Source organism: Linepithema humile, chromosome 4 (genome assembly GCF_040581485.1).
Source record: "Linepithema humile isolate Giens D197 chromosome 4, Lhum_UNIL_v1.0, whole genome shotgun sequence".
Classification (NCBI taxonomy): Eukaryota; Metazoa; Arthropoda; class Insecta; order Hymenoptera; family Formicidae; genus Linepithema; species Linepithema humile.
The window spans coordinates 25,280,847-25,299,927 of NC_090131.1; the positions used below are offsets into that span (position 1 = coordinate 25,280,847).

At 38.8% G+C, this 19,081-nt stretch overlaps 1 protein-coding gene and 1 long non-coding RNA gene across 8 annotated transcripts in view; one reads left to right on the forward strand and one right to left on the reverse strand.

Annotated features, from left to right (window-relative positions):
* The window catches only part of LOC136999762 (uncharacterized), a 60,094-nt gene extending 43,111 nt beyond the window's left edge, over positions 1 to 16,983 (forward strand). The window contains exon 3 of the long non-coding RNA XR_010890080.1: positions 16,682 to 16,983. This is a non-coding gene — a long non-coding RNA (uncharacterized lncRNA). The remainder of the gene's footprint in view (positions 1 to 16,681) is intronic.
* The window catches only part of Dop1R1 (Dopamine 1-like receptor 1), a 129,311-nt gene that overhangs the window by 76,088 nt on the left and 34,142 nt on the right, over positions 1 to 19,081 (reverse strand). For 2 of the 7 annotated variants that reach the window (XM_067354440.1, XM_012367372.2), the window contains one exon: positions 4,217 to 4,256. Coding sequence is in view for 2 of the 7 variants with exons in the window: in XM_012367369.2 (XP_012222792.1) it covers positions 208 to 261 (54 nt within the window). In the remaining 5 variants the exon portion in view is untranslated. Of the gene's footprint in view, positions 1 to 207; positions 361 to 4,216; positions 4,257 to 5,094; positions 5,455 to 19,081 lie in introns of those variants that run through there. The other 5 variants (XM_067354439.1, XM_012367369.2, XM_067354437.1 and 2 more) reach the window with 5 other exon arrangements.

The following is a 19,081-nucleotide window of genomic DNA, read 5'->3' on the forward strand; positions in this document are numbered from 1 at the left end:
ACACATAACGACACATAGGGCGGGGTGTCATAGGAATGTCAGGGGGCAACGAAAAAGGGAGAGGAGGGGGGAGGAAGAGTGGGAAAGGAGAGACGAGACAAGATTTACTCATGCTGTTTCGTGCTGACGAAATGAAGAGCCAACGTAAAAGGTCGCCGACACTCATCATGCACTGGACAGGACTATCATTTGAGTGTGTATATTCACGATTATCGGCGGTCGTCCTGTTAACGACGGGGTGGTACTGGTGTCTGGGTACATCGTCGCTCACCTGGGGTAGAATCATGACGTGCGGCAGCTGGCGCGCCTCGCCGCGCACTGACTCTCCCGCACGCCCCGAAGAGCGGGCGGCGCGTTCTCCTCGGCGCGCACCACCGGCCGAATCGGTCCCCCCGCCAACCCTCCCAGCATCCACCACTCTTGTATAACTTACCCCGTGTGTCGTTCTCTCTCTCTCTCTCTCGCTCTCTCTCGCTCTTTGCCGAGAGAAGAGAAAAAAAACCCTTCGAGGTGAAACGGCGAGATGTCGAGCAAGACGTATGCGGCGGTCGTGGCGTGAAAAGGTGATCATAATTGCCATTGTTTCACATGTTCGCTTATTCAACCGAGTAAAGCGTTATAAAGAAGTTTGATCTTTAAAATTTGGATAGAGAAAAAGGCAAGATATATAAATATGTGTGATATTCGATTTTTGAGACTTAGAATCACGCAAATCTTAGTTTCTTCGATAAGTTTTTTATACAAAATTTAAAAGGTTAGAATTAGTTTCTCCAATTTACGTTTATATAATTAAAGATAATTAAATAACGCTTTATAATTAAAGATTGAAAATGACAATGATGATTCGATAACGCTGGCGCAAATATAGTTGTTAAGAAGGATGAGCTGTGTCATTCTTATCGCGTTACGTGAAGAATTGCCTACGTGAGAAAAAAACTGAGTAGCGGCGCGAAACGATAAAACGCATAATTTTGAATTCATTGCGCAACCCCAGAGGTGGGCGATTCATCATTTTTTACTAACAATCCTGACATTGAGGGTGAATTACAGTCACAAAGAAGAGAAACATCCGACAGACACGTAACAGACTTTTTCTACTACTTATTGCATTCGCGTACATAGAGTACACGCATTTCTATAAAATTTAATTTTGTACAAGAACATGCAATCATGTTACAATGGAGTAAAAGTTGAGAGCTCAAGTCAGAGATAGAATTAGAAACAGCTCGATAACTCATTCGCATCGGCACCGGTAATCTCGTTGAAGTGCTCGCAAAATGCGTTTTAGAGTGCGCATAAATCCGCGTCTCCAAGGTAAATCGCCGGTACATCACGCCGACCTTTCCCATGCAAAAAGCGAGGATTACCTCAGCTGGATGCGCGGCGTCTACGTGCCAATAGATGGATAGACTCTTGTCGGGCAAAAAAAAAAACTGATGTATGTTCCGCAGTTTCGGTAAGATCGAGACGCGCAAGCTGAGCGATACCTCACGGCGAATCCAAGCGATTTGTCTTGCCAGACGAATTACGAAACGAGACAATAGCTTGATCGAAAGCCGCGTTGCAACCCTCCATTCGATCAAGAAGCTACTTTTTTCGAAGGTATAACCGAAAAATGCCTCATTCGCTCGGCAGAGGGAAAAGTTCGGTTCTATGTCAGACCACACGCTATGAATAGATATTGGGAACATATCCTCTACACAGAAGAGCACCGACGATCGCGAGACATTGATCCGGAACAGGCGAAGGCACATAAATTCGCTTGGAATCACTCGAAAATTTGCATTTCTCATCGTTAAAGTATCTCCACTCTTTTCAATGACTCCTCAATGGCTCAATAAATTAGAAAGAAAATTGCTGCGTTATCTTTAAAAATAACAATATAAAACAAAATAAAAAAAATATTTCACAGCTCACGAAAAATAGAATTATATACATATCGATGTAATAATTTAATAATTTTATAATAAAGTAAACATATCGTTCATATGACAAATGACAGGGTTTAATCCTACGTTTCCGAATTAACGAATAAATGCTGTCGCGAGGACCTTCTTTCTTATGCTGTTGACGCGTTTAATAATCAGCAATTAATTTAATGATAAGAAGCCAACTAATAAAGCATCGAATAACAAATCTGGGGGTGCGGCAACCATTTCGCGTCTCGCTTTGTCGAGATGAGTGACAGATCTCATGATAAATCAAGATTGATCGAGATCAAAGAGGAACCATGAAGGTGACTCTATCGACATCGCCGTTTTCAGAAACTCTGAGTGGCAACCCTTGTCCGATCGAGGTATTTCTTCGGGATCTCTACGCCCGTGAATTAACACTCTCCGGCTCTCGAGACGAATGTCGATAGCAGAACTAATGCTCGGGATCAAGAATGAAATTAGTCCGCTCGATAACCCGCGACGTTCGTTCACCGTTTCGAATTTCGAATCCACGGTTATGTTATCCTTGCTATTCCGTTCTGTACATACTGCCTCGTATGTAGGTTTATGTACTTTTCTCTATACCGCGCCCCTCATTTCCCCCTCGCTCCTTTCAACCATCCTATTAAATTTTATTATGCTGCAAATCGAACTCGCCGACCCGAGCAATCAGGAAAAATCGATACGCCGAACGAATATGCACTTCGAGATCATCGAATATTCAACTCGCAGCGTCGAAGCTTGATAATCAAATAAGATATGTGTGCAACGCGTTACATTTATAACTTCCATATATTCAATTATAATTAAAATGTTAAAATAAGAATAAAATAATTAATAATATAGTAAAATTATAAGTGGGAAAAAAACTGAAATGGAAAAAGCATATTATTCTTCACGGAACGTTAAATCTGTGCATTTCCGATAATATAAGTGCTGATTAACATTAGCTAATGTCGAAGTACTTTTCACGACAAATTTCTTTCAAATAAATATTTGGAACTATACACTAAAACAAATCTTGAACAAGTTGTCGAACGAACGATTCTTGTTCGAACGTGATTTCGTATCCGGCAAACACAATGAAATATTGTATCGCGGCAGTAGGTAAGGTTAAAGGCTACCCGGCTAGAACGTGTAACGGGAAAAATCAGCGACGAGAAGGAATTCGTCTACCGACTTTCTACGAGCTTTTCCAATCTTCGGGAACCTGGCGCGAGTGTTTTTCCATGTTACAGTTTTCACGCTCCAAATCGTTCCGGCCGCGCGCCATCGCCTTGTACCTTTTGGTCCCGTCAATGAAACTCTCGCATTTCTTTGAATCTTGCCAAATGTACGCGACGTTTCGCATTTTAGCGGAGCAAAACACGATTCTCGAAAGAAACTAAGGTTTACGACAGCTCGACGTATCATTCAGAAATGGTTTAAATCAAAAAAACTATTATCAACATTGTAAATAAAAAAGAAAACAATTTTTTTAATTATTAAAATTAGTGCTCGAAAATTTCAGAAACATTTTGGACAGTTCAGATCTCGAGATCGAACATCGAATAGTTTGAATTTATTAAGCTAAAAGTATGTTCAAACTAATTTTAAGCTGGAAAATTCGGAAAATAATATAATTCGAACACAAAATTTACGAAATGCATAGATAACTTAACCACCAATTCAAAAATATTATTAATTAAAAAATATAAATTCAATCAATTAAAAAATTGAGTAATATTCTTTATAATAAAGAGTAATATATATATATAATTAATATATTACATATTTTTAATTGCATTTTTTTAAATCTTACATGTGCAGAGTATTTTTTAGCATATAAAATACCTATTTTGCTTTTTTGTTTCATTTATGATTGTAGGTTTGTCTTATAAACTTTGGACGACTTAGTATCTTGATAATTAATATTCTTTCGTGATAACAAAATACCAAAATAATCGCATCGATGGATGAATGTAAAAAGCTTTACTTTACAAGCTTTGTACGTGCAATTTTGTGTGCACACAATAAAGATAAATTACACACATTATAGAGTTAAATATTCCCATTAATCTATCTTAGCTCATGCATTCTAAGACAATGAATTTACGAAATCTTATATCTATTTTATGTTTCTGCATTATTTAAAATTTTTTAATCTTTTTAACAGTATCTCTCTCTCTATAATACAATAGTAGTAATAGTTCGATAACATCTACTGTATTAAATATAGTATTTTTTTTCGTAGATTCATTGCTTCAATTTTCAATAAAATAAAGATAAAATGTAGCACTCACCGATTCGATGCGCAGCAGGGGAGTTGTAAACCATGTCGATCTGTAAAATAACACATTATTATTAGTATTGGTCAAAATAATAAATATTTTTTAAAAAATAATAATTGCGTGTATTAAACTTTTTACAATTTTAGGTAAATATGCATTTTAGGTTACACAGCACCGATTTTGTTGCGCTTTAGATATGCTGTAGGAGAAGTTATTCTGAGTAATTCCCCGCAAAAATTAGGTGGGGGACGGCATTTAAGAGATATAACAAATGAAAGTTTCACAATTTTAATGTTCTACTTTAGGTGTTATAAGCTGATATTAAGAGCAGTGGAATTTGTGTACGTCGTTGAAGAATGTAAACAAAGCTACTTTGGTCGTAGATATTTTGTCAACAGTCGCCTTTACTTCTCTTTTATTTCTCGTAGTTCATTATTTTTCCTTACTTCTCATTCTGGTGAAAAATATTTACGGAATACGTGGGCGGTGGAGAGGGGCTCCGCCCACGCGTAAATGTTGTAAACAGATTTTTGATCAAATAATAACCATTTATTACGGCGTACACGATCTTTATTGTGAAACTTCAATTTGTTATATCTCCTAAATCAATGCCGTCCCCCACTTAATTTTTGCGGGAAATTACTCGGGACAACCTCCCCTACAACATATCTAAAGCGCAACAAAAAATCGGCGCTGTGTAACCTAAAATGCATATTTAACCTATTTTATTATATTTGACAGACAAATCACATAATTACCAAAGAAAATTTAATTCTCATATAAATATTTAAAATAGTAAAATATCAAATATGTGAAAAATATTTGCGCCACGAGAATAAACAATTAATATATTTTGTAAATAACAAATAAAAAAATAATAAAATGCTCACTTTATAGTTGCTCCGCCGTTACCCGATGCCCATCCCGAGCCTCCTCCTCCTCTCTCCTCTCAGTATGGAAGCACGATTCACAACTCGCGAAAACTCAATTAATTATTATTAATTAATACGCACGATATTATTATTAATTAATAGCACGATATTTTATACGGCATTCTCAACGCGAACTTTATCATATTAAGACAAAGATAATACTTGGATATCATTGCACGGAACTAGAATATGTTCGACACACTATAAAAAAAAATGGAATAAAGGGAAGTCCAAAACGATTAACAATTAATTTGTACGCACCGATACCGAACGATCTGCCCTGTACGAGTGTCGCCGTACGCGAGTGTCGCCGTACGCGAGTGTCGCCGTACGCGAGTGTCGCCGTACGCGAGTGTCGCCGTGCGCGAGTGTCGCCGTACCAATGTCGCTGTACGAAGTAAACAACCCCACCAAATGCCACAAGTCGATCTCGAAAGTCTTAAAATTAAACTCGATTTCGATCAATGTTCGATAAATGCTCAAATGTTAAGAGTTTCAAAGTCACCTCGCGACGTTTGGTAAGAATGTTTGCGCTGTAGCTGCGTACTCTATATTTTGGATTTCTCTCTGTCGCTTGTTTGTTTGCTCCGGACACCCTGAGTGTCGAACAGTATCATAACTCCGTGCAATTTTCTCCGTGTAAATTCGTGTTTTTTCTCGAGTTTTTTCTTTGTCATGAAGTGACAAGGTTTGGGTCGCGAGAACAGACAATATCGGTCAATACCATATAAAATTCGCGTGATCGTAATTGGCCTTCGCATTTTATAAATGCGATGAAAGAGCGGCCATCGATGAACTTCAGAGAAGAGAATGAGACTCGGGGGGCATCGGCAAAGCAACTTTAATTAGTAATTTATTATTTATTGAAATATGATTTGTGTGACATTTATCGTTACCTGTAATTTATTTTCTATTAAATATAAATTTAAATCATGATATTCTACAATAAATTTGTTACATGATAAAAAATAAATTATTTTAAATAAAATAATATTGTAATTTCGTAAATTAACAAAAACACATATTCTCTATATATGTATTATATATACTTATATATCTTCATAATTTTTTCTGTGATTTAAAAAAAATATCAGATGAAATATATTATTCTTTCCATTTCTATTATTAAATAGCGAAAGCATTCAAGCGTTTATGTTGAAAGAGAAAAATATCAACTGGACCTGTTGCGCGTTCGTAATATATGAACATCGCTATCAACACAGGTAGTTTATTGCGCAGTAAATTAAGGATTACGTCGTTGTATAGCTTAATTAGTCAAGACTATAAACTGTGGAGAAATTTTCACTGTGCCAATTTTTTTGCATATTTAGTGAGATGCGCATGCAATAAAACATTGATTAGCGATGCGTGATTAAAGATAAAAAAAAATTTATAATTTTGTCGCGCTTTTGTGCACTTCTTTTCTTAATAAATCGCTGTCCATACATTGATATTTAGAAATGTATATATTTTCATAATTATAAATTTTTAAATACACTTCCACATTATTTATAAAAATATATTTGCTACAGTTAAAGACGCTGCATGAATACCAGTTATTAAAAAAACTATTATGCTTGCTTCGTATTTCACGATGTATATTTCTATGCATACATTTCTACACAGCATTTTTAAATTGAACAAGCTACCTATCCGTTTTATTTTTGCGCGAAAAATGTTCTCGCTGTTCAAAACACCAGCAGGAATATTAACGAAGTTACGACGACCTTTAACCTCCGAAACCACGGTTCGTAAACCCGGCATCGCATATTACGAGATTAATTTTACGCCACCTGGGCTCGTTTCGACTTACGTGGAGATAGCATCGCGCGAAAAGCGCACGAAAGTGCTAGAGACTTGCGCCACGACTCTACTCTCGATTCGTGCCTCGTATATCGTATCCACTTAACAATGGCCCGATATCGTGGCATATTTTCCCTCGCTTGCATTATAACATGCTGATTTAAAGCCGCACAAATAAACCGGATGACACGATATTCTGAGTACGATCATTCCATTATTTAAAGTGCGATACGCGTGAATAAAAGCTACAGATCGAAGATTCTGAAGTCAATTCAATTCAACAAATAAAATTATTCAAGTGTTTACGATACTGCTTATAGCACACTATTACGCCGCATCATAAAAATACCGATCCGCACGTTCTGGACTGAAAAGACCTTTTTCCAATCTTCCGCAAAACGTGCGGCGACATACATATACGTGATAAGCCAGCGAGGTAGGCCAGCATCTTTCCTTAGTGAAGCAATGTATATTTTTATCATGCGGAACTGTATTTGAGAACACGTACTCGACAACTGCTTGCACGTCTGACTATACACGAGACTTATTCACTTACAGCTACGTATACGCGAAAATTTCAAAATAGCCGCGTTTGCAGCATAAAAAATTTAACAACAGAGAACGGATATGTCATATTAGCAACAACAGTGCATTTCTTTGATGTAGAAACAGTAAATATAGAGTTCTCGATTTAATTACTGACACGAATTTTCGCATCAGCTTGCTCATTTATTATGGAAGTCTTTCAGCTTTAGCAAATTATTCTCGTTTAAAATGTAATGTGATAGAAGTATTTTCAGAAATTTTTTTAATATTTCTGGTTCTCTTTCATAAAATAAAAAGATCCGAACTTTGGCTTATAGCGAAATGAAATTGAAATGTTCGCGCTCTCTCTCTCTATCTGTCTCTCTTTCTCTTTGCAAATATCACATTTGTGAATGTAGCATAATAAATATGAACGCAAAGGAAAGAAAGCTCAGTGAATATCCCAGCGAGCCAGAATTACGTTACATCGCCCATGGTGCATCTATTTGTACCAAATATTTGATTATGCTTTGAGTTTTCTCTTCTAGTAAAAATTGTCACATGAGTACGAAAGTAAATATCTATAAAGTTTACAGGAAGAACGCCGTTGTTCTTTCTAAGTTCCTCTGTTCGCAAGCAAACGCGCTTTATTGTTTCACAAAACATGGATAGGAAAAAAAATATCTGTTATGCTTCCTTGTGAAACTTCGAAAAGCCACCGAAGTGAACGCGGCGCGCTGCGGTTTGTAAAGGAGGTGACTGAATGTAAAAGCCGCGAGAAACGTCCCAAAGGAATCCCTAATACAACACATCGTTGAGAGATTCGTTTCCTGCTTCGTCGCTTTATACGCGTTTCGGTTGTCCCTCAAAGAAGTTGCCTTGAGGCAAACAGAGATAAGCCACAAAATTAATTCCGTGCGAAGCAGGGCGAATTCGTTATTGATTGAAAAGTATATTTTAGACTTTTTTTATTTTGGCAGATAGAATTAAAGACTACCGAATACACATCAAAATTGTGCATTCGGTAATCTTTCACATTGCGCCATTCTTAAGCACACTTATATAAAATCATCGTTTAATTTCTTTATATTGTAAATTAATTAATTTTTGTGTAAATTTAAAACAGTAATAAAAAAAATACTTTTCTATATTTAAAATAATAATATAGTTATATTAAAAGTATATTTGAGATAATCGCTTTCTCATTTAGTACCATTTTCCCGCTGTAGCAAATATATTAACGAATTAGTTATATTTTTATTGCAGTCGTACTTGTGTGCTTATCATAAGTAATCTGCATAAAGCCGATTCTGTATAAATATTCGCGTAGCGGTCCGAAATTGTCTGCCGAAAGCGGCAAGCGGCCTTACTGAATAGCCGTTTCTGAAGAAGAAATAGAGATTAATGAGGATTATCTGCCGTGAATAATGGCGATGCCAAGCGGGAGGCTGGAAATTCGCAAAATTCCACGGATGACGGCTCAGCACGGAACGATAATGAAATGATCGCGTCATTTCCCATGTTAGCTCGTCCCGCTCTTATAGGCGCGCGAAAAGCTCTTCCCCTTCGGCCGAGTCTCCGACTGTTGACGCAAGATTAATAGATTGCCAGTTATCGCCCAGCATCCGCTCGCATTGTCTGCCATCGTTGCCAAGCAACGGCGTTTTATTCAGCTTCTACACGAATTTCAGCAATCGTTCTCGCCAGAATATCCTTATTAAGAAAAAATTCTTCCAAGTCACGATTATCTTTTACTCTTACTTTATACGCTGTATTTCCGTAAGTAATATAATTGCAATCGTGAAATAATAATTTAAAAGTAAAAAAAAAAACAACTAAAAAGAATTGGAGTAGCTATTCTCGTAGATTATCGACTAAACTATTATCGCACAAACATTGCGTTTGCTCAACAAGAACCCATAAGAGATCTTAATGTTAAAAAGTTAATAATACCGAATAATGACATTTACATAATAACATTATGCAACGGTGTTCGAACGAATTTAGTATAACTAATGAATTTCAAATACGAGCCAACAATGTTTTTCGTCCGGAGTATAAATAAACGCATTGCAAATACGTTTCCACTGTTAATTTTTCAATATTATTTTCCTCGAATCGGATTTTTGTTTTCGATTGCACGGTTGCACGCTGAGAGAGTTGATCCAATCACACATACCGTCTATTTCTGCGGTTCGGTTAATTAAATATCAGCGGTGTAACGCGACTCGTGAATTGAATCAATTTTCGCTCGCCGCCGCATCACAAATCCGAAAGTTCCTTCGCAACGTAATTATGACTGTAATAAACGATCTCATATGTCACTCGCTAAAAATACACCGTGCAATGAACGTGTTCAGAAAGGATTGCTCGTAATTAATTTTATCTAGAGTGAGAGTGAGAGAGAGAGAGAGAGAGACAGAGAGAGAGAGACAGAGAAGAAAAGAGTTTCCACATTTGCAAAAATAGATCAAAAGCTGCATAATATTCATTAATCAATTTCAATAATAAGAAAATAGCGTATCAATTACGCTACGACCGAACACGATTAATCCTTTTTATAATATCTTTTTTCTAGCGCGCGCCGTTATTAAACGCATCCAGCGTGAATTGAGACTTCAAAGTTGCCCGATCTTTTACCTTGACAATACATCAATAAACGCGCTGTAAACGTAGGCTCGAAAAAGCTGCATCGTGTTTCTCCGTTTAATGCACCTGCGACCTTAATTACCCTGTTACACGGTACTCATCGTTCGAGAAACATGCTTTGTCACCCGTTTACCTCGTATAAAGCTAAGCCCTACTATATCCGTCGTGTCGATGAAACTATTGGCCCACGTGATACCGCTTGTAATCTGCCGTGGGGTTTCTAATCGATATGAAATTAAAACGTCGTTTGTCGGCCGGCTCTCTTTATCCGATATTCACCCCAAATAGATTAATCGACAGACCAAATAGTGAAATATATTTTTAGAAAAATGAGAGTCAACATCATTTCTCGAATTAAAACATTTTAAAAATTCACCACGTACGAACTCTTCCTTTTTATACAAGTGTAATACACATATGGAAAATTCTGAAAATAGCCGCAAGCATTTAAATACATAATTCTCTGACACCAACAAAAACAAAATGTCTACGACTCAAATTCGCAGACACACATAAATGTCATATTTCTCTAACATTCTTCGAAGACTCTCGTGAAAAAAGTTTCTTCACCGGAATATCAATTTTACGCTGCATCTGGGAAAGTGTGCCAACGGGCTGATAATAACCTCGTTGCGCGACGACGGCGCGTGAGGAAGTCGAATGCAATTAGCGGTGTCGTTGCCTAAAGCAAGTATGCAGGATGTAAACGTATATGTGAACCGAGCGACTGTTGTTGCGCTGGGATTGTCAGACCGCGTACGATCCTGTTCATAATCCGCGGCATGGCCTTATCAATCGATAGCAAATTAAAACGCCGCTTGTCGAACATGCCATCCCACGTATTATGCGTCCTCGGTCCGTTGCGCCGCATTACGCGCTAAGAGCAGACAACGAGAGCCCTCGCTTTCGGCTGCATAATCAGCTTGTGTTTGCGGGAAACTTGCGGATTGCGGTATACCGATCGTTTTGCTTCATTATATGAGCCACTCTCTCGGTTCCCTTCCTTCTTAATTGCTCGAAATAACCGAAGAAATTGTTTCTCGTTACGCTGGTTAAAGAAAACAAGTTTCCAGTATGATAAAAAAACACGAAATAAAAAGAAGGATTCGATACAAAAATTTCGTGATGTATATTTACTTTTTTTTAAGAACTTGCAAAAATTAATCTACTTAATTAATAAACCTAATTATTATTATAGCTTCAGAATTAAAAAAAATAATTTTTTTAAACTCTTAAAAAGGTATATTGAAACGCTGTTGTATCAAACTCTTCAATTATATTATAAACCGTGATTTATAACATATTGTATTTTGTTACATCATTATCGTTGCAAATTTAAATAGATAGAATGCAGTAGTCCAAAGCGTTCGTTAAATTCTACGGGAAATAATAAACTAGTGTAGTATTCATTATTAAATTAATGTTTAATTTGAATTCATATTTGTACAAAATAGTACTAACAATTGACAGTTATTTGAGAATTAAACGTATTAATGTGATGCATGGAGCATAATTTTCATAATTAGTTCAGAAATGTACTACTTTATGAAGAGATCATACGAGGGATTTATCAAAAGCGTTTTGATGATAGACGTGTACCGTGAATGCCGCGAAAAGAAAACACGAAACACGTAATGGAACAAGGGTGCTATGATTGACTGACAGAATAATTACAGGACGATAAGTAGCGTGATGGATGAACTGAAGAAAAGAAAAGATTCCAGATCGATATGCCGAGCCTACATTCGCGCTTTCCCATTCTCGTGAGCAGTTCTCAAGTGCGCATACCGCGCGTACAAACCTCATTAGTTTCGCGCGGGATAATACGCAGCCTCATTAAAGTTGAACGCGACAACGTTCGGTCTATTAAGCAATGGACGGATACACGTATTAACACGAGTAAATTAACTTGTCATGCGTATTTGACGATAGCGCGAAGTGCGACTTCCGTGAAACGAAGTGTATGGGAAAGTCAAGATTATCGGTATACGTGGATAATGTTTGACGAAGTACCGAGGTAATTGCGAAATGTGTCACGAAGGACGCGTTACAAAATTATAACCGGTGGATCGACTTTTAATTACGTTTCAGTAGACAAATATCTTGTATCAAGCAACATAATACAAATTGAAAGTAAAAAATAAGTAAAATAAATATAATAATAAATAAAATATCAAGCGTCGATGCTCGTACATTGTATATTATATTATACTCAGGCAGACACGTGTCAAATTTCCCCGATCAGGTTTACATTTCCGCACATTTCTTAGCCATGTCGATCAGACACCGGATCGTGTTGAGATTACACTGGGAAATTAACTCAACGTGTAACAGCGAGTAAAATCGAGCGAGCAAGGTCTGTAACGTAAGCAAATTTGCCTTTTCGCGGATAATTGACGATCGAGCAAACCAGGTTTAAGGAGAAACAGGAGGTGGGAGATGTTGAGTGAGAGAGAGGGAGAGAGAGAGAGATAGATAAATAGAGAGAGAGGCAGAAACATAACCAGCTGCACATTGCTGGCACTCGAGGGATCGCCGAAAGGGGTTTGTTGCGAAACAGTTGCAAGGACGATGTTCGCGGAGATGAGGCCCAACAGCGCATGTCAAGAGGAAGAGAAATAGAGAATGGAGGAGATGGGGAGAGAGAAGGATGCCGAGGGGTTGAACCCCGATATCTGGGACAAGTTTGTGTATCCACAAGCGCTACTCGAGTTCAGCCGGCTCCGGCTCAGCCGACGGAGTGGGCGGATAATCGTATTTGTCGAGTCGCGAGCGCTGTACCGGTGCTGACACGGGGTTAGCAGTGGCAGCATCATCGTTATCCCTGCCGCTGCCAGACGTTAACGAGCGAGCGCGACGGTGTCCTGCAGATGATTTTATCGATATGCGTTTATCAACGCTTGTCCATAATCGTAAAGCGGAGGATCGAATAACGAGTATGAAGTATTGTTGCCGTCGAGGTAACGACCCACCGACCGAGGCGTCTCCTAGGTCGTCTGGTCGAGATCATCTTTCCGATTTTATGCGCGTCGTTAAGTATCGAAACTTTTCGCGTCTTCTTGATCTTAGCATTTTACGGCTGAATCTTTCTGGCGTGATAGACGGAAAGTTAAATAAAATAAGTGTGTCCTTGAAATGTCACCGGAGAGAATTCTTGCGCGTTGATATCTATCGCAAATTAAATATGCATTAGCCTTAAATATTTTTTGTATAGGAGTACATTTATCCGCTTTATAGATAATATAAATAGATAATAGAATAATTTGTGGAGAAATTGGAATAATTTATCATTAATAAGTGACGATCACACACACACATATCGATAAATAAATCATTTTCACATTTTGATCAATACTCTGTTGGAATAGAAGTTCCGTAGAAATCTCTGTTCAACATGCATAACATATTACACGTAATGCAAAAAGAGTTACGCATAAGACCACACACAGCTTTTTCTCGAATTTGTTAAGCCCTCCTTTATAATGGAGCTTATTTCAAAATCCTCTTTACCGTTGCCGACTAATAATTAATTCACAAGCTGTGAAAAGCTCGTTGCGCGCATTTAATACTTTTCATCATGCAGAAGTGCAAAAAGACGCAAAGCAATTATACAACTGCACTGTGTGTAATTTGCAAGAATAATATTATCACTATTATAATTTCCATTATTTAACGAAAATCTTCTGAAGCTCTTTATGTCCTTTACATAATACATTTTTTTTTTTTTTTAGAAAACGCCAATTGTTTTAATAAATTATTTCACGTAATTTCTTTGCGATATTTCCAAGCGCTTATCTGATACGATTTCGACTAATATTCTACCGTCTCTGAGCGATATCTCTTGGCTCCCGGTCTTGTGACATTTTGAAAAATCGGGGTAACCGAATGAGAACGTGGAAGAACGGGAAGAAAAATGTCCGCCCGATTCATACGACCATGTCGTTAGGACGACTTTCGGACTTTCCTTAAGAAAGAACATGATTCGTGACAAGCGCAGTCACGAGTAATGCGGCGCCGCCGGTAGTTACCGGAAAAACTTTTAAATTGCCAGAGCTTGTTTTACTTTTGCTTAACTAGATATCTGATACGGCTCGTGAACGAACGTTCTGTATAGCGAAACGGGAAAGCGGAACAAGACGACTCTAAGCGAGCGAACACACAGATAACGACTATTAGCAAAAGGACCTTAAAAATATTAAGTACGTTAAATGCGTTAAAGATAGTTATGGATATATAAAATACTTTTTCAGTCTGCGCTCGTGGTTTGCTGCATTGCAGCGGCGTTGGCGATGCAATCAACGGATAATAATCGAATCACTAATCAAAGCGCTAATCAAAACGTTCGCGGAACGGACCAAATTTCAGTATATTCAGGCGATATGATTTCACCGGACGTTGAAGGATCAGACGCGTATTCAGCGTTGCCGGATGGAGAAACTTTTTTAATGCCGCGTAAACTGCATTACGCGATGACGAGGAAAAATTGATCCTGTTTTTCCAGGCGGTTCTGAGTTAATAGTCGGTTCATAATATTTACAGTCGGCTGCATTTCCTGCTCAAATTGGATTAGCGCTGATATTAAAAATATAAAGTACATTAAATTGCAAATAAATAATGCCGATGTTCGCCGAATCGCGTTGTTTTAATAAAAGTATGTAATCTTCATATTAATAACCAAATTACCTTTATCCTGAATAATTTTTTATGTACATCAGTGTGTATAATTAGTTTTTAAAATAATGCATTAATGTCTTTTTTATAATCTGTGAAAATTGTGTAAGCAGAGAGATATTAGATACAATATTTACGTTTTTCGAGATACTGCGCGTTAAATAAGCGCAACCCACGTCATTCCCATTTGGTTAATCTCTGAACTAATTATGTCACATTATTTTTTCAAATATCCACAAAAATGCAAGCACAAAAGAAAAATAACGGCAGTTAGATTCCACCAAAGTCGGATATCGCTGTAAAAATTTTCGCTGTGAAAATCACGATTACAACTTGGCATAGGAAAATGTGTTTTTCAGTAGTTATTACGAGCAGATGTGCACAGAGTTAAAAAAAAAACGCAAAGTAGTTTAATGCATACGAATATGATGACCTGATATATGATAAAATATTTTAATATTTTACATATTACATACTTTCTCCAATTAAATCTTAACGCTTTCATCTCGGACATCTCGTATTTTCTGCTCTGCACGAATCAATTATGAGATATGTCCTTGTTATACATATTTTACTAATGCATAATTCAAATAAGACTATATCTCAATAATACTATAAAATATCTTATGATAATTTATTAGAATATAAAATAACAGCTATCGTAAAATTCTTTCACTAAACCTGAATCTGAAACTGAAGATGCGTAACAAATGGGTGTAAAAATGTTACGACTACAATATAATTCAAGAGCAGACGAGCATATGATCTCACAGTGAATATACGGCTTTTCTAATGCGAAACTAATCCATGTCATAGAAATCCGCAATAAAATACTTTCCTCTCATTTTTGAGTAAATGCTTTATAATTTATTTATGATGTAATATTTTGAGAGAGTTTCGCAAGTTACACTCGAAATCTGCTGAAAATTAGAAACAGTCCTTAAAGTTTAAATCAACGCGACTGACTTTTCAAACTATCCACACCTCGCGTTACTGATCCTTATTTGTGACAAGGAGAACACGATGAAGAGGCAGACTGGTTCCTTGAAATTACGAAAGTTACGCCGCGAGCCAAGCAGAAATGGAAGAAAAAGCACGAAGATGCCAGATGCATTCGAGGACACGAGAATGGTCGATAAGAAGAAGAACGGGCATCGCCGCCTACTCGCACAAACTTTGCCTCGCTCGCTCGAGGCGGCGTGTTCCCTTCTAGCCCCCCCCCCCCCTGCTGCAAGATCCCTCGAGCGGCACGCTCTAATCTCGCCAGACGAAATTACGACGATCCTCGACTTTTTAGTTCTTCGGGTTGCGCGCGCATACAGCGATAATGTACTCGACGAAAGTCGCGGACTGCCGCGCGACTGATAACGCCGCGCCGTGAACAAGATGAATGAAGAGAGAGAATGAAGTGAATCAGATTATGCCTCGCGAAAACTTTCCCCACCAGCGATTAAGGAACGCAGGTGTTCCTTGATGCGCGCCAATGGACGTCGATGAATAGCGCGATTGATCGTGTTCAAAGTTGTGAAGCTGCAGAATCGAGTAAGAAGAAAAAAAAGATTATTTATGGGAACATTACAATGTTTCGTAAAATGACGGAACAAGAATAAAAATGCAAAAAGTGGAAATGCGTCACGGAAATAATTTTTAAAAATTGTAGAGGATTTTTTAACTGTGGATTAACAAGGACTTTAAAAAGATGTATTTCAAAATTAATGTCAGAATTAAGCTGATTACTTCCTTGCACTGTTATTTTTAGAATTTAATATCATTCGCGCTCGCGTATAATTTAATATATTTCCTTGAATTTCTAATTTTTTCCAGCTTTTTTGATGTCATCACGGTGCAAGATTCCGTGGCGGTGCCGATTAATAAATCAAGCGGCTTTTCATTTCAGATGGTTACATATTGACACACAGAATCTGCATCGAGACTGGCACACAACATCCCGTATGACACCCGATGGACTTATTGCGTGTGCGAAGGTCTCCATGTATTAGGAACCCGGAACGTTGATCGAGCGGCTGTCACCTGTGCGACAAACCGCCATACCGAAATTCCTGTTAGTAGTTTGGTTAGATATTATGGTACCATATACAGTGTGCATACCCAAATACCAATGTCTCGGAAAAGCAAGAATGCAAGCACATGCTCCCGTAATTTTTTATGTATTTTTAATAAAGCTAACGGTGTTAAACAGATCGTATATATTTTTTCTCCATAAAAACATTTTTTTTTTTAAGAGAGAGAGGAATATTCCTTCTCTGCGTGCTGAGTAAAATAAAAATAGGGAAAACAATGATTGCATATTAATTACATTAAACAACAAAAGTGGTGCATTATTTCTCTGCAGCCTGGCACGCTGCATAAATAAACGCAAAAAATAATTGCATATTAATTACATTAAATAATGGAAGCGGCGCGTAAACTTTTAATTCAATTTCTCCTCACACATTCAGTTTACGCACACGAAAAACGTATATTATATACGTCTTTCTACAGTATCCATACAATTTTTAAAACTACAAAATTGCATGTCATTATATCGAACGTTGAATAGTGTTAAATGCGTTAGTGGAAAGCGTCAGGACAATTGCTGGTGTTGTAAGCGTTATTGAAAGCTTTAAACGTCAGCTGATTTTGTCGTGGAAAAAGCAACCGTGACCTTTGTAACAAATCTAGTCACCGAAACTAAATAAATGGCACGAGCGTCGCGAGCTGCGCTAAGAGAAAACGGATGAGGCGCGGACGTTTCTCTAATTACCGAGCCAGGCGGATCGTAAAGGCTTTTACTACTGCGAGCGAGGAGCGAGGAGCGCGGAGTTGGCGTACAACGTGTCCAAGACGTCGGCTCCTTTTTCTACAACGCAGCAAGGATTCTCGTTAGGAAAGAGCTCACGAGAAGTCCTTGATGGAAAAAGAAGTCGGAAAAGGGATGAAGGGTTTAACGAGAAATGTGCCGGATTAATAAATTCTCCTCAAATTCTTGGCACGTCAGAAGACCGTAATTGTTGTCGCCGGCTTCTTTCGCGTATCTCGTTGCTTCTGATTTTCAATTCTACTTCCGCGATTATTATTCGCGATTTTATTCAAGACGATATTTCAGTCGAGGGGATTGTATTAAAGGAGAATGTTCACGCCTGGTGCATATATATACGGCGGCCAAAATATCCGTGGTACAATTTCGTGCTCCCGGTGTATCTCTGATACTTCTAAATCATACGTGAAAAAAGGAATCCCATGAAAGCGCGTGCTCACACTCCGATCCGATAATAACTCACTCGGAGAGTCCCGACCACGACCAAGGCAGCGGTTGCAGGCCTGCTACGATAGAGCCAAGCGATATATTTCTCGGATACTTCGTGTGTCTGGCTCGTGGCAGCTGGCGGTAGCTGGAATGTCGGATAAAAGCGAGCGGGCTGCCAGGCGACGGTGTTCCAGGGGTCGCGCGGGGCTACGAGGATGGCGCTCCGGGGAAGGTAGATGTAGTCTCTGCCCTCTCGCCACCTCACAGCCGACTAGTTTTTCGTTAGCTCGTCGTCCCGTGAAATCTGTCACATCCCGCCTGTAGCCTATAGCCGGACGGACGGACGGACGGTCGGTCGGACGGATGGTCGGTCGGTCGGTCGGTCGGCGAGATATCCCTCGTAACCCATCGCCCCCGGCGCGCGCGTGTATGTGCACGCGTCGTCGCGCGTCGGTGTTTGCATATTACTGTATGCACGTGTGTGTGTAGCGTTTATATATCGGGTGTGCGCTTTGACAAGCGCACCGTTCGACGCAGTCATTCACCGACCGCAAACGTTCTCGATTGGCCGTGCTCGCCGACCGAACCGCCGCCTTGATTCAGAACGAGGTTACCAACACCGGCTTATAACGCCGCCAGCGGCATCGAGGTGGGCACACAGGCGAGGCCAGGCAAACCCTGAATGTACACGAAGTGGCCTCGCAATTACGCATGCTCTCGCGGAGAGATAGCGCAGGAAATATGCGCGGTATGAATGGAGCGAGCGAGCGAACGAGCGAGTTCGCTCGCGGCGAAGTCGAAAACGTGGCCGCGATCAGCGGAGATCGATGACACTGGCGAACGTGAATCCGATCCTGAATCAAATCTACGATTTTGTCCTGACGCACACTTCGAATAATATTCTTCCCTTGCGCCAGAACAAACTCTACAATGGGTCCCATGTTGCTCGTTTAATCTCGACGCAAATCTAACTCGCGAGGGTGGATTTATCAAAAGACGAAGAACTCGATCTCGTACTTCGTATGTCGCGGAATAAGAATTTACATCTTT